This window comes from Lampetra planeri, chromosome 39 (genome assembly GCF_965212315.1).
Source record: "Lampetra planeri chromosome 39, kcLamPlan1.2.h2, whole genome shotgun sequence".
Lineage (NCBI taxonomy): Eukaryota > Metazoa > Chordata > Hyperoartia > Petromyzontiformes > Petromyzontidae > Lampetra > Lampetra planeri.
In genome coordinates, this window is record NC_136145.1 from 3,954,068 (window position 1) to 3,966,250 (window position 12,183).

At 48.0% G+C, this 12,183-nt stretch overlaps 1 protein-coding gene across 2 annotated transcripts in view; it reads left to right on the forward strand.

Moving 5' to 3' along the window:
* LOC144731517 (double-stranded RNA-specific adenosine deaminase-like) overlaps positions 1-12,183 on the forward strand; it is a 36,405-nt gene that overhangs the window by 13,294 nt on the left and 10,928 nt on the right. For both annotated transcript variants that reach the window (XM_078612628.1, XM_078612629.1), the window contains 8 exons: positions 2,818-2,974; positions 3,467-3,638; positions 5,649-5,742; positions 6,370-6,489; positions 7,323-7,453; positions 7,893-8,075; positions 9,091-9,203; positions 11,111-11,238. In XM_078612628.1, coding sequence (XP_078468754.1) covers positions 2,818-2,974; positions 3,467-3,638; positions 5,649-5,742; positions 6,370-6,489; positions 7,323-7,453; positions 7,893-8,075; positions 9,091-9,203; positions 11,111-11,238 — 1,098 coding nt within the window. The remainder of the gene's footprint in view (positions 1-2,817; positions 2,975-3,466; positions 3,639-5,648; positions 5,743-6,369; positions 6,490-7,322; positions 7,454-7,892; positions 8,076-9,090; positions 9,204-11,110; positions 11,239-12,183) is intronic.

A 12,183-nucleotide genomic window follows, 5' to 3' on the forward strand; every position in this document is an offset into this window, starting at 1 on the left:
CTGGGCCGTGTAACAAAAAAAGATCCAATGCTGAATTCGACTTTTGTGCCACCTGGTCTGTCAAATGAGCATTTCTGGTTGGTGCTTGTGAAGTACCGTTGATGACTCTTGGACACCGTTGGTGAGGCACACGTATTTATTCCGTACAAGTAGTCACAACTGTGGACATACAATACTAGAGGGGGTATCGGCCCCCTCACCCGGCTAGCTGGGAATACACTGCTAGCTATCTCTGACCTACCTCCTAGTCCTCCACTAACGGGCTAGGGGAGGCTGTCTGGCCCGACACTGGTAAGTCGGGCTACGGTACCCGGAGTCCCAGAGCACTAGCTCTGGTTCTCGGGACCACGCCGCTGGCTCGGTCCTGCGCGGCCCTGACAAGGGCGGCGTCCCAGGGGAGTCCAGGGCTCTAGCTAGACGATCTTCGCTCTTCACTCGTTTAGCTTTAACATTCTGCCCCGAGCCCTCTGACACATCCCCCTTTATACTCCACCCCCGCTGAGGGGTGGGGCCCCGGGCTGCCTGGTGCGGACGTCGTTGAGAGCACCCCCCCCCGTGCACTCACGTAGCCCCGCCCACTGTGTTTGTTTCCCATAAGCTGCCATGCATAACAGCTCTCTCTCTAACACCCCTACACTTGTCTACCGCTGGCAGGGATAAGTCTATCCATAGGGAAACTATTGTTGACCTCCCCACAAAGTGGTACCAATTTTATCGACCCCAAATGAATGATGGGCTGAGTCAACCCCCCAACCAGGATTGAACGCAAAACCTTTCCGCTTGCGAGCTGTTTGATCTACTGCTTACCCACCTGACACGTCTGTGCTCTCCGCCTTCACCAACCCACGACTACTAACGTGATGAACCACAGGCAGTCCCCAAGCTCCTGTGGGGATGAAACTGAACGTAATAAAGCGGTCTGAGAAAGGCGAAACTCCCACGAGCATCGGACGTGCATTAGGCCTTACACGGTCGACCGTAAAAACGATAATAAAAGACAAGGCTCGAATTGTCGAACATGCGAAGGGCCTATGAAGTCGACCATAATTACACTGCAAAGGAGTGGTGTGATCAATGAAATTGTAAAGTTTGATTGCATGGCTTGAGGACCAGGATCGGTGTATTGTGCCACTTAGCCTTATGCTGATCCAGCATCAGGACTCAAGGGAAATTAAAACTGATTTTTTTTTGGGTTTTTTTCGTGTTACTATTTTATTTTATTTACTGTGCAGTATTACAGTATGACATGCAAATGTACAATATTTCGTCTTGTTTGAGAGTTTAACAATGCCTCCCTTTTTTGTTGAACCGTGACACATTTGATAACATTGACCGTTATGTACAATTACATGCAGTGCATTCGTGAGTTCCGAGATACGAACAAATCGACTTGCGAACGGGTTTCAGTAAAGAAACCCATTCGTAAGTCAGGGAGGGGGGCTTGCCCAACTTGTCAAATAACCATCACGAACCGCACGGCATTGGGGGATACCCACGGCCAGCATCGGTGTGACAAAAGGGCTGCACATGTCCATGTGCGTGACTGGCACCAGCCAATCCATCGCGCAATCACAGCTGGCTTTTCTAAATGCGTTGAGGTCGGACAAGGATCATGGATTACTGAGGTAGAGATTTGGCAGCGTCACCTGTGAAGGCAGACAGGGCCTGTTTATTTAACGGCTTTGTCGTTGGCTTTGTTTTCCTTCAATGTTATTTTTTTGGCTTTCGTAAAAAGAGAATTCATGCGTCATTGGAAAATGCTTTGCGCTACGCCGTGTTCCATCTCATCTCGGTGGCATGGTAACGGACAGAATTTTACAAGCAAACTTTAACGATGCTTTTGTTTACATGTACCTTACAAGTATAATCACACACGCGTGTGTTTTTATAATGATTAAATTGGACGTAAAATGTTTTTATTAGTATCTTTGTATTAGTATCTTCTTAATCCTCTTGTAATCGTTTGACTGTCACACTTCTCTATCCTCTACACAGAGGCTAAAATAAATAACATTTCTGATTGAGCTGGACTTACAGTCTAATTGTGCAATTGACAACACCTTAAATTTTGACTTAAACCTTTCGTGACTGCAGGAATTCATATTTTTGGTTATTTCGGTAAAGTCACGTAGATAAAACATGGAAATAATAAAATAAATGTATAACTACAAATAAAAGCAAAAAACCCACAATGTTTCGATCACAAAACACAAGCGGTCTTCATTATATTTTCTATCTACGTGACTTTACCGAAAGAACCAAGAATATGACAACACCTTGCTTGTCCATAATGAGTTATTTAATCTCTAATGGCGGTGTATACGTTTGCATGGGTTAGTGTGTGGCGAGGGATGGTGTAGTGGTCAGCTCACTGTATTACAAACCCGGTGACCGAGTTCAATTCTCAGCCACGGCTAATATCAGTGACGATATCAGAACCCGCCCTGGGCCTCGTCTATGCAAACTCGGTTTTTAATGAACACCTGGTGCGATGTGTTAACGGCATCACAGGGGATATAAATGCGGCCGGGCGTTGGTGCTGGCCAGACCATCTCCTCCTGCGATGTGCCGTAAAAATAATAATCCGGAACTACGAACCCGGCGACCCGGGTTTGTATCCCGCTCACAGCCAACAAATGAGTACCTGGTGAGGTGTGTAAAAATCGCCACTCGGGAGACAAAGGCGGCCGGGCGTGGTGTTACCCACCCACCCCCTCCTGTGCCATGCCGGCCTTCATAGGTGCTTACTCGCTAACAGCACTTGCCCCAACAGTCTGTTAAGGCTATACGGGGAATCTTTGTCTTCGTGCGCCGCAGGTTCGTGATGCAGGCTAAAGTTGGAGGCTGCGTTTTCCCGCCCGTGACGAGCAACAGCAAAAAACAAGCGAAGACGGACGTCGCCGAGGCGGTGCTGAGGTCTCTGCTGACCGACGGGGCCTCCCTGGGCCTCTCTGACCCAATGGCGTCCGCACTGGTCTGTCCCCACGCGCGGATCGCGCCAGTTACATTGCGTTATTTGCCCTGTTTGTTCAGTCTCATTTGTCCTCCGTTCGCCTGATGTTACATTTGTTATGTGGTCTTAACCAAGTTCAAATAATCAGTTTCTACACGCATGATTGAATGCGTGTATCATCAGCATTCGAATACATTTTAAGGGATTAATCAAAATAACTCATTGTTTACGTGCCTATTCATATCCCGAGATAGCTTGTTATTGTTTTGTCATTGTGGGAAAGATGCAATTTATCATTATTTGGTTCTTTCGGTTAAGTCACGTCTAAAGATAAAATAATAAATTAAATTAAATAATAGAATACGACGTTTCGATTTAATTTAATTTATTATTTTATCTTTAGACGTGACTTAACCGAAAGAACCAAATAATAATTCCTGCAGTCACGAAAGTTCTAAAATTAAGATGCAATTTATCGCGTGACCCTGTCATCGACGTGTGCACGAATGGCAGAACTACTCCGGCAAGCGCACCTTCGAAGACGAAATCGCGCTGCTGAGCCACCAGGCGTTCAACAGCATGACAAGCGCATGCCAGCACCTCCTCACGGGTCGCAAGATCTTGGCGGCGATTGTGATGAAGGAAGGCAACGACGATCACGGCAGAGTCGTCAGTTTCGGCACAGGTGGACCCCACTGATTTATTTTTTTACAAATGTAATTTTTTACAAATTTTTTGTTACAAAATGTTTTTTTACAAAAATTTTTTGACTGAATTTTTTTTTATCATTTTTTTTTTTTACCAGGTCAGGCCCTCTGAGCTATACAGCTCTTTTTTCAGAAGCGACCTGGCCACAAGTGATAGCCTAACGAAGTGGCTTATTGCGTGGGAATTTCTAGCAGCCAAATACTCTAAATGCGTGATGTTGATTTGAAATGTGGGAGGGAAAAACAGGGATGACCCGGAGAAAAATCCACATAACCACGGGGAGGGTGAACATGCAAACTCCAAATGTGCGGGCGTCAGGGTTGGGATCGAACCCACGGACTCCTGTATATCATGCGAGTCAATTAGCATCTCGCCACCGTGATATACAGAGATTGGTCACTTAACGCAGGGGTGTGCATTCCTGAAAAATTGCCACACATAGCAAATTCGCATTCAGCATGAAGAGTAATTTTCCCATAAGGAATAATGGTAAATGTGGGGGTGCCGTTCCAGCCCGTAATTTTCTCATTGTTTTTATTTGACGGTACAGTACACTGTTTTACATTTTTTGGTATTTCTACAGTATTTTTATAAATATGCTCTGCGTGACGAACCATTTATTTCAATATAAAGTGCGCGAGCGGGAGAGATGTGGCGAGTGAAAAAACACAAGGGAGTGAAATGACACCACGCCAACAAAGATGCCGAAACAAAGAATGGGGAAGAGGGAGGCACGCCGTGTATCACAGCACGCATCAGCACTACAGTACCACTACGACAGTATCGTTACCAAATTTACTACGGTACCAGCCTACCAGCATCACCGAACAACACCGCCAACGCCCACGCCGCTCAGAAGAGTAGTCGGTCACGCGCTGACCTCCTCGTGTTATAGCGGGCGCGGTACGCGTTGAGCGACAAACTGCTTCACGTTGAACAGGGATTTGCTGTGCTGAGGAAGCACGCGGAGAGTTAAATTGTCATCGTATCAAGTTCTTGCCACAAATGAACCACACTATCTTGCTGATCTCATCAAGGAGCATAGACCATCACGCGAACACCGGCTTTTTGGCTAGCATCGCTGTGCTTTCAGATGCGCTTCAGCTCTTCTGATGTTAAGAAGCCATTGGCGCTATGTACTTTTAAATCTAGATAAATAACCTATTTATTGCGAACTTTGCACATTGAAATCTAGTTTGAAAACTAATTCCTAGAGATTTTTTTTCGTGTTTAGTTTGTTGTCTGTTCCCCGCACCTCCGATCAGCATGGTTGGCTACGTACGGCGCGAAAGAAGTTCAACAGCGTGACGCGTAGCGAAGGAGATAGGGAAGGAAAACAGGATCATTTCGTGGGCCAGTGTGAGTTAGACATATGGCTTTCTCAGTGACAGATGCCAAAGATCACAAAAGGTGGGAATCGTTTGTCGTGTACGTCAAGCCTCCGTTATAACGATGACACGAGATGGATAGATAATGCTCGGCCATTGTTGGCTTTATCGACTTCTAGGGTGTCTTAATCTGTTTATCCTAATTCCAACTGTAATGCTAACCTTCACGCTCACACTATTCATAGCCCTGGGGGTGAATGTTAACCCTCACATTAACCACCAGGGCTATTGGTGGTTAATGTGATTGTATGGCTTATTGAGATTCAGGGCTTAAATTTTATTCAAGAACGGGGGGGGGGGAGGTGAACCACTACATTCTTACTCCGCATAATCTCCGCATAATCTCTCATTGTAAAACAATAAGAATAATTTAGCTAACGCTAATCATCATCGTTATCATTTACTATTCATTCCATGCCTCCCATGCAATCAATCTCATAACCCTCACCAGCGGCGGTGAGGTTCGCGACTCGCGAGTGCAACGGGCGCCGGCGCGGTAAAGCCGAGCAGAAGCGTCGGCGCCGCCATCACTCTGACCGCCCCTCTGCTGTGGCACCACCCCCTCCACTCCCACTGCTCCCCCCCCCCCACCGCCCCAGGGAACCGCTGCGTGAAGGGCGAGGAGCTGAGCCTGAGCGGGGAGACGGTGAACGACAGCCACGCCGAGGTCATCACGCGCCGCGGATTTATGCGGTGAGACTTCCATCGCGCTGCGCTGCCAAGAGTTTTTTTTTTTGTGTTGGCAGAGCCAGGGCAAAATGCCGCACGTGGCCCGATCTGTGGGTCCCCTTGCGTGGTCCCTGTATGTGGCCCCCTCTGAGGCTCTCCCCCCCCCCCCCCCTCTCTCGACCTTTTCCGATGCCCCCACCCCTGGATTGAAGGTTCGTGATAAACTGCCCCATCATCCCCACCCTCCTGTCTGGGGCCCTGCTTCCGTGCACGAGCAGTTGGTCCAGAACTGCAGGAAAACAAAGCCACCGCGTGACCTTTTGTCCATAAGCGGTGGCCAGACCGTGGCTCGTGAGCCACATGCAGAAAGTCGACAATTCATGCCTCACTATGTAGCTACGGTATTCTATGGATCCAAGTCAAAACATTTCTTCGACCAAAATATTGTTCGAAGGGGGTACATAGCCTCTAATTTTATCCTAATTATTGCTGTTCACGCAATTATTGAATTCAACAAAGCTTCATAATCGTGCCGAGCAGCATAGCTACAAGTTAAATACGTACCGACAAGATGCGACCTGGTTCCTTTTTGTATCTTGACGCACGACGCACCGCGTCACTTCCTCCTCTTCCCCTTCCTGTCTCTGGAAGGTTCCTGTATCACCAGCTGCTGAGCTACGACCCCGTGGGGGCGCAGCCCAGCGTGTTGGTCCCGGGCGAAGACGGGAAACTGCGCGTGCGGGCGGACGTTAGCTTCCACCTATACATCAGGTGGGGCCCGGCTGCCACGCACCACGGCGGCATGGGTGCAGAGCACGCCAGCGGATGAGCGACAATTAAAACATGAACATTTTAACATTGCCCTTCTGTAGGTGTGTATGTGTGTGTTTTGAACAAACTAACAATCCACAGGGCACAGTGCGTGGCTCGGAAACCGTGCTCGCTTTATCCATAACGTAGCACGAACGCGGTCTGGCAGTTTGACTGCTTACACTATTCCGTACCATGTTGCAGGACATGGTGTTTCACTTCCACCTTGTCTCCTTGTTCTGCCCTTTGTATTGCTGACACATCATCTTTTTTCCCAAGTTCCAAATAACAATAATAACTTGTCATCCAGCAGTGGATTGACATGTAAGTTTCATAGCATTGTGTATTTAAGCTTTTGCGGTGGCAGAGAATAGAACAGGCTTGAAGGGATGGAACCTATCAGGTCGCCACGGTGGCAAGATGTTAACTATCTCACCCGGTATACAGGAGGTTGTGAGTTCGATGCCAACCATGACACCTGTTGTATATTTGGAGTGGGCATGGTCTCCCCATGGTCACGTGCATTTTTCTCTGGATCTTCCCGTTTTTTTCCTTCAACATTTAGAATCAACACGCGTTTAATATTTGGCTGCTTTAAAATTTCCACGTGATAAGCCACTTCGTTGAGCTTTCACTTGTGGCTAGGTCGCTTCTGAAAAAGAGCTAAATATCTCAGTGGGCCTTACCCTGTAAAATAAAAAATAGTTTAGAGTTGGCCGGCTGGCTATGTGCGACTCTAACATCCCCCCCCTCTCCTCCCCCACCGTCTCCCCACCCATCCCTTCATGTTCCAGCACTGCACCTTGCGGGGACGGCGCGATATTTGACAAGACGTGCAGCGATGGGGCGGCCGGGGACCCGCACACACACGCGCCCATCTTCGACAACAACAAGCAGGGCAAGCTGCGGACCAAGGTCGAGAACGGTGAGCGACTAAACCTGTAGTGTCGTGACCTCTTGCTTGAGTCACTTAACATCTTGCCCTGAAGATGAAGCCAACAAAAGTTCTGGCTTGGCCAGAACGGAAAGGTTGGTCTGGTGCCCTGCAACATTTGTGCATCTTGTGATTTTGTCCTCTGTTAAAGTTTTCGGGTCCCATGCCCGACCCGTGGGATGGACAAAACCGCAGGGCTAGCTGAGCAGTGAGGATGGCTGGCAGTGGAATAAACAGGGCCTATAAGCAGTAGCATTTACTTTGGGGCTTATTGTAACATTCTAATTGGGGTTTGTATTATCATTGGAATGAAATGGAGAATTGGTAATAATGGTGGCGATGATGTTGATGATCGTGGCAGCGATGACAATCGTGGTGTTGATGGTGGTTATGATTAAAACGACGTTCGGCGGTAACATTGTTGGCACAGGCGAGGGCACCATCCCAGTGGAGTCGAGCGACATCGTGCCCACATGGGACGGGGTGCAGCGCGGCGAGCGTCTGCGCACGATGTCGTGCAGCGACAAGGTTCTGCGCTGGAACACGCTGGGCCTGCAGGGAGCGCTGCTCTCCCACTTCCTGCACCCAATCTACCTCTCCTCCGTCACTCTGGGTGAGGCAGGGAGGCTCTGCTGTAAAGAAGGGCCTTTGCGTGAAACGTCGTCACAGTGTTATTGACGAGTTTTCGGACTCTACTACTAAATGACAAATTTTTATTTTACCTGGTCAAGCCCACGGAGCTTTTTTTTCAGAGGTGACCTGGCCACACGTGATGCCAGCTCATCGAAGTGGCTGATATCATCACATGTAGGAATTTATAGTAGCAGCCAAATAATCTAAGCGCATGTTTCTAAGAGAATAATCCACATGACTACCACGGAGAAAACATGCAAACTCCATATATACAGGTGTCGTTAGAGTCGGGATTGAACCCACGCCCTCCTGCGTACCAGGCGAGAAAGATAACATCTCCCCACCACTGTATTCGATAAATCAATAGGCAGTTTCGGACTCCTTCAGGGAGAAGTGCGATAGATTTCGCTTTCCAACACAAAAGTCAATTACTGGAATGTTTCATTAGCATTTCAATTGGGTGTTTGAATGGACAATCAAAAGGACACAGCTTTGTCCATGAATGGACACAGCTTCATGCATGGTTCAAGCAGCGCCTGTTCAAATGCCCATTCCAATGCTAATGAGGATGCCAAGGCATCTACCCACATCTGCAGATGTATTTAAAAAATAACGTTTTACCCCGCGGATGATAAATGAACATTTTCCACATCACTCAACATCCACAAACGATTTACGGATAATAGGAAGCTCTTCTGCAATGTGGGATGGAACAATAGGCAGAAAATCATGGATAATAGGGAGAATCGGTGCATGTAAATTAAGAGTCATGATTAACTTACAATATCGCATCTTCGATTAGCACGGTTGGCTACGTATGGTGCGAAAGAAGTTCAACATACGTACATCTGTGCTCGGCATAAGAGTTTATAATTTGACAGTCGACCGGTTACATCTGGCAGGGTTAAAAGTACGTCCAATCACCGTTGGACATGCTCGCCAATTCTCATCGGTTGACGGTCACGGATGGGCGGTCGCCGTTGTGTGTCACGCAGGCTACCTGTACAGCCACGGACACCTGGCCCGTGCCGTGTGCTGCCGCATGGAGAAGGAAGCTGCCACCTTCAACAGCGTGGCACCCGCAGGCTTCTCCCTGCACCACCCGCGGGTAACGCGTCACACCCGCCACAGCCCATCCCTCCCGCTGCCCATCCTTCCCGCTGCCCATCCCTCCCACTACCCTGGGCTGCGGATTTGGAGTGACCTGCTACTAATGAATTAAATCTTAATCTATCCCTCTGTTTAAGTTGTTGCTCAAGACCAACCTCATTGCTGTTGCTTATGATTGGCTACTTCCCAGTTACATTCTGTAAACCCTCGCATCATCTTTATCTCATATCTCTCTTGCCATCCTTTTGTTCATCCCTTTACAAAACTTGTGTTCCCCCACCCACTCCTTTAGCGTTATGGATTTTGATGACACTTGCTTTTTTGTCAGATGTTCGTTGTTTTGACAAGCGTCCAAATAATTGGGATTTCCCCAACGAGAGAACAAAGGGCACACCCTGGAACGAAAAACAATGCGCACAGGAAGCACCTTTAGCGAGAAAGAAACCCGAGAACAAAAACACGTCAAGATAATTCTCTCTTTATTCCAGAGCTTTGCAGGGGGGGGTGGGTAGGTGGATCATGCAGATTTACATTGTGTGCCAAGAGGATCCCAAATGCCCTGGACTGTGACGTGGCCAGGTGCTGACAACACAGTGACCAGTCTGTGTGCAGCTTTGTGTATCAGCTTCCTACCCGCATGCAAAACGCTTCTTTAAAAATGTAATTGGCTCAACATCCCAGCACAAGACTCCTGCAAATAGTTATTGAGATTCAGTGAGACTTGGATATGAACGTAGCGATGATGCCCTTCATTCATCCAGGAAAGTCTCATTGATTCTTAAGACCTTTTCAGGAAGAACGGCAAAACTTAGCACACTCATCACATCACAGACGATATTTCGGGCAATGGCCCTTCTCCCCAGCACACACAGAGAGGCCAGAGTAAAATTCAAGCTGAATCGCCCATTATGTGTTGACAATACACTCAAAGCGCTATACGGATAGACGTCAGAATCCATTGCCGTGCCCGTATAAAGAACATCTCCCTACTCGCACCACTCGAAGTCGTAAAGCGGTGGTTTTCAACCGGGGGTACGCGGCAATGTCCCCGGGGGGTACGTGAGACGATTAATCAATGTGTGAAATTATTTCATACATGAGAGTCATTGGTGAATAACAATGTATGAATCTGCCAATATTAAATAATTACGTTAACATTTTTCTCCATATGGTAACCTAGAATGATGTTAAAGACCGTTCTCAACTCATTGATCGTAATGTGGTTTCCAAGAGTAACGACCAAGCATGAACAAATTATGTCATGCATCCAGATGTTCTATTGAATTTGTTTGTATTCGCTTGCAGTTACTAGCTAGTTAGGATACCTCACAAAATGTACAATAGGTCTAAATGTTTACGTTCATTATTCATACATTTATTTCTCAGAACCATGTTGGGGTCAGGCAAGGAGGGTACTTGGTAGAAACAATATTCAACAAGGGGTTAGAGTGGCCAAACAAAGGTTGGGAACTGCTGGCGTAAAGGACTGCCCAATTGCCAACCAGCCATGCGTGCACAGGGGTTGACTGAGCTAGTCATTCCTCTGGTGGAATAAAGAAGTCAACAGTTGTTTTCTTTTGGATTAACTCACCCCCATCATAAAAATGTGCAATTTCCACCACTGGCCTAGAGCTGTGAACATGAGTGTAATGCCGCCCCATGCTTATACGAGTGGGCAACCATGACAACTCGTGGCAACAACGGAATGAACAAATATCACGACGGGATCTAGCAGAAGGTGGTAGAAGTGATGGCAATGGATAATTGCAGCACCAACCGCGTTAGCGGTGGACGGCCTCTTGACTTGCGTGGAATCAATGAGATGGACACTGTGCGAGACACCTGCATGCATACGACGTGCATGGCTGCACGCATCTGTGCGTGCGCGCGTGCGTGTACCGGCAGGTGGGGCGGGTGAGCGTGTACGACTCGGCCAGGCAGGTGGGCAAGACGAAGGAGACGAGCGCCAACTGGAGCCTCGGGGACGAGCGGCCGGAAATCCTGGATGGCACCAAGGGCAAGGCTCTGGACCAGTAAGGTGTCGCGTCGTGTGTCGGTCGTCGGTTGTCATCGTCGGGTCATCCGACCGCCCATCAGGAGCAGAGTTGGGAATCGCGAGACCCACCGACCGAATGCCACCCCTGGCGTCTGTTTCACAGCGGCCGATAAAGATTCCGTGACGTTATTCGAAAGAGAGTAAGCCGTTTGTGTGTGCCAGGATCACGGTCCAAATTGTCAAAATACCGAATTACCTAATTGGGTAAAACTATGTAGGAGCATTTCCCCTTCCTGCAAGACTATGTAAATGTGTTCATAGAGCCTCTCTGATAGCCTTGCGGTATTAGAATGGCACGAACATGGAATGTACCAATTGGATTTATCCCACCGATTGATCTGGTGCTCGATGCATGTGCAGCCGTTTTTCAAATGCACCCCTGAACGAGGACCTTCCCACATCGTTTGAGTCGTGGGGGTTGTTTGGCCATACTTCACCGTGCCCATCAGTGTGGGTTTGTGAAGGTGGGGAGCATAGAATTGCAGTACAGCAATGGATTTTGCTGCACCACCCTCTTGCCTGCCACGTAGCCCCGCAGCCGCCTATGATAACCTATTTGTGGATGGTATTCGCCCATCCAGGCACTAGACAGGCTCAGTTCTGCGTAGCTATTATGTATGTATGTTGAACTTCTTCCGCACCGTACGTACCCAACCGTGCTAATTGGAGGTGCAGGGGAAGTAAAATGGCCCACGGAAGTTGACTTCACAGAGCTACTTCTGTGATCCCTTGAAGTGACCTCTGGTCCACACAATTGAGGGCAGCACTTTCCCACCCATTCTGCACACAAGAGTCATGTCCATCGCATTACAATCAAACTGATATTCTTATTTTTTGAGCCACAATTCTGCCGAATTAAGTGCAGAACGAAATTTAGTGTCACGGTTTTTTGTGCAATCAGTGGTGACAACTCACGACACTT